This window comes from Cyprinodon variegatus, unplaced genomic scaffold (assembly GCF_000732505.1).
Source record: "Cyprinodon variegatus isolate N-32 unplaced genomic scaffold, C_variegatus-1.0 Scaffold910, whole genome shotgun sequence".
NCBI lineage: Eukaryota > Metazoa > Chordata > Actinopteri > Cyprinodontiformes > Cyprinodontidae > Cyprinodon > Cyprinodon variegatus.
The window spans coordinates 109150-112813 of record NW_015151363.1 but is presented as its reverse complement, the minus strand read 5'-3'; the positions used below and the strand labels follow the sequence as shown (position 1 = coordinate 112813).

The 3664-nt window shown below is 47.5% G+C and overlaps 1 protein-coding gene across 2 annotated transcripts in view; it reads right to left on the bottom strand.

Moving 5' to 3' along the window:
* The window catches only part of zfc3h1 (zinc finger, C3H1-type containing), a 34508-nt gene extending 31182 nt beyond the window's left edge, over positions 1-3326 (bottom strand). For both annotated transcript variants that reach the window (XM_015398078.1, XM_015398079.1), the window contains exons 1-3: positions 2676-3326; positions 966-1376; positions 526-704 (exon numbers count right to left, since the gene is read on the bottom strand). In XM_015398078.1, the coding sequence (XP_015253564.1) occupies positions 526-704; positions 966-1376; positions 2676-3213 (1128 nt within the window). In that variant the 5' untranslated portion in view covers positions 3214-3326. The remainder of the gene's footprint in view (positions 1-525; positions 705-965; positions 1377-2675) is intronic.
* Positions 3327-3664: the final 338 nt, after the last annotated feature.

Sequence of the window (3664 nt, the reverse complement as noted above, 5' to 3'; positions counted from 1 at the left end):
GATCAGTCATTGATAAGTTATGCAGTAGTTATGCACAAGTTAAGGATGATTTATACTCTGAAACTAGGTCACCTGTGTGTCGCGGTGAACGCAGAGATGTCCGCGCCCCTTCCGCAGACACTCTGCTGCACCTCTCCCAAATTGAAGGTAACCACAGACAGGAGGCCTCTGATTGGTCAAATCTAGATCGACTCGACAATATGCGTTTGAGCCTGCTCAAGTTTTCTCGATGTACTTGCTGTATGTCGGCGTGCTTATAACTATACAAAACGTACCCAAAACTTATCGAATGCATGCCAACGTTTTTGCCAGATTTTTCGTACGATAGGCATACGCTGGTCTAAATCGTCGAGGCGTGACAGAGGCTTTAACAGCAGCTGGAACCTCACAAGGTTGTGTGTGAAACATGCAAACGGATCCAGGGACCGAGCGAGAACAGAAGCAGTTGACCCGCAGGGTATCAGAGTTCTCCCTACAGCTGCTGAACTGATTACTAAAACCTGAGACGTAGCATCAGAGCGTCACCTTGTCAGTCGATTCCTCGCTGGAGGCAGACGATTCGCTGCGACAAAAGCTGACATCCTGAGCGTTTTGTTTCTCCTCCTGATCGGCCTCCTCACCACAGGAAGCGCTCAGCTTCTCCTCCACAGTTGCAGCAACATTTCCTTCAAGTTCTGTGGCCGCCGAGCTTCCTGGTTCTGCACCTGATGAGACACAGAGGCAATGAAGTGTAACTGGCATCCGTTTCAGCTCTGTTGAAAAGCAGATGTTATTCAGAGAAGGAACCAGCTGTTTAAAAGGTTAAAAGATTGGCTGAAGCATCAGAAATGTGACCAAATAGATATCAGGTGCCCAGCTGATGGGAGGGGCAGTTAAACATGCAGGAAGCTGGATTCCTGTAACCACTGAGTCCCCTAACAGTGAAGAAGAGCAGCATCTTCTGGTCTCCTCATCATCACACTCACCATCTGCCCCCCCTCCTGCATCCTGCCCTTCCAACTTGCACCGCACCTCATCCAGGTCAGCAGGCGTGGGAAGTTTATGTCGAAGCGGTTTGATGTTGAACGAAAGGAAAGTTTTATTTTCACCCTTCTCCAGCTGTTCAGCACCTGGAGGATCCAAAGGCAGTTCTGGTGCTGGTTCTGGAGTCAGTCTGGCCTCCACAGGAGGAGCAGCAGCAGGGACGGCGTCAGTCTCTGGGACAGGTGAAGCTGCGGGCTCCAGCGCCATGGTCTCCGCCTTACGGATGCAGTCCAGCTCCAGCTGGATCTGCTTGTACTTGGACAGAAGATCCTCGAAGCTTTCGTCCATACTGGGACTGGCTCTGTTCACGCTAGAACCCACTTTCCTGACCCGGACCCTCGGCGGCGGCTTCTCTGAGGTTTCTCAATAAGGAAAACTAATCATTAAAGAAGTCAGGAAATGAAAGGGTGAGGAGAACCTTTAGAAAAAAAACTAAGGATTTTGTGGAGAGATGACATACGTAGCTAACAGAGAATCAGGAGAGTTGGTCCACAAACTTCACATTTACTAAAAAAACAAACCCTCACATGTCAGCTGATTTATCAAATAGTCAGAATTTCAAGTCTTTACCAGTGTTGCACCGATGCCATTTTTTGGACCCGATATGATTGGCCGGTACAGATACCATCTGTTTGAAACTGATGTGTGTGTTTATATGAAGAACTGCAGACTACTTGGATGTAAAATAATTGCCATCATGGTTTGTTCTACTGGATTCACTTTGTTTTAGTCTTTTTCCTGCTTCACAAAGGTAGGCAGCAGCTTGATAAAGCCATGATGGCAATTATTTTACATCCAAGTAATATGCAGTTCTTCATAGATACACACAGATCAGTTTCAAACAGATGGTATCAGTATCGACCAATAATGCACAGCCAGGTATCCCAAATATTGCATCTGTGCAACATTATCCAGAGTGGCTGATCCCTGATCAGTCTGTTTAAAAACATCTAATTATTAAATAAACTGCAGATGAAAACATCTCATCACCTTTAAGTCATAAAAATCTAAACTGAAATTCATACTAGTGTTGCACCGATACCAGTATCGAATGGGGCCCCGATCCAGCAATAAAAAGTTCTACTGGATTCTCTTTGTTTTAGTCTTTTTCCTGCTTCACAAAGGTAGGCAGCAGCTTGATAAAGCCATGATGGCAATTATTTTACATCCAAGTAATATGCAGTTCTTCATAGATACAAACAGATCAATTTCAAACAGATGGTATCAGTATCGACCAATAATGCACAGCCAGGAATCCCATAAATTGCATCTGTGCAACATTATCCAGAGTGGCTGATCCCTGATCAGTCTGTTTAAAAACATCTAATTATTAAATAAACTGCATTAAAAGAAAACATCTCATCAACTTCAAGTCATAAAAATCTACTTGAGTTTCGTTTCTTTCTAAACATAAACTGAAGTCATGTCTAAACGCAGACAGTAAAATCTGTCCCCTGATCTCCATCCTGATCCACTATCAGCTGCTCCTGTTGTCACTCTGGTTCTGATCCTGATGTTTATAAACCAGGATCCAGTTTAGCTAAGGGTTCGCTCCGGCTGCTCTCTATAACCCATTCATCCGGACCGGTTCTGTTCTGGTCGGGGATTGTCCTGCCTGTCAGAGAGCATGGACTCAGGTCCAGAAAGGATACGCTTCCTGGACGGAGATCCGTGGAGCTCTATGGGTCCAGGTCTCCCAGGCCCAGCCCTGATGTTCCCTCCTGGTCCTCCTCCTCGGTTCCAGGAACCCCGTCCTCCGTTTGGCATCACCCGGTGCCGGAACCTCCCCAGGGCCCCGTGGCTCCGCTCCCAGAAGTTGGACCGGTTGTTCGTCTCTCCATGCATACAGAGTCCGGGTGGCGGCGGCAGGGGTAGAGGCGGCATCCCGGGAGGCGGAGGGGCAGGAGGCCGGTCTGGCTGCCTAAGGTTGGGGGGGAACGGACCGTGGAGGTGGGGTACGGGGTTGTAGGGCATCATGTGTCTGAAATCCTGGGGTGGGGGACCCAGTAGAGGTCGCATGTTGTGCGGTGATTGGTGCGGTTTCCTCGGCCGTGGCCTGGGGCCGCCGCGGGGCCTACGCCCCTCCCCCCGCCGCGGAGGAGCTCTCTCCTCGGTTTCATCATCACAGATCTCTCCGTCTTCTAGCTCCCCGTCCTCTGCCGCTGGTCGCCCGGTTGTGTTTGAGTTCATGTCGGAGTAATCGGGGCTGCGGATCAACTGACGGCCGCGGAGGAGCTAGCTTCTCTAGCTGGTTGTCCGTTTTCGCTGCTGACTACTCCGGTTCTTCTCAGGTCCCTGCTAGCAAATCCAAACAATCGCGATACTACCAAGGCTGCGCGAGACTTCAGCTTTCTCTTCTTCGTGGTGATAATTGGCGATTCTCCATTACCGTATCGGTACATTACCGCCACCAACTGACTTCAAAAGAGGAAAGAAAAACAACAACAACAATAAAATAAAATAAATGATAAGCTTTCAAATAAACCAGTTTGTTTCAGATAATAATTAAGAGGTTCAAAAATTGGAAACTTCAGCATTAGGACGGATTAACTTTCAAATTGTTCATGATTGTGAACAAAAACAAATAATTTGACATCATGTGACACTCAATACAAACATATAAACTTTAGAGAAAGTAAAA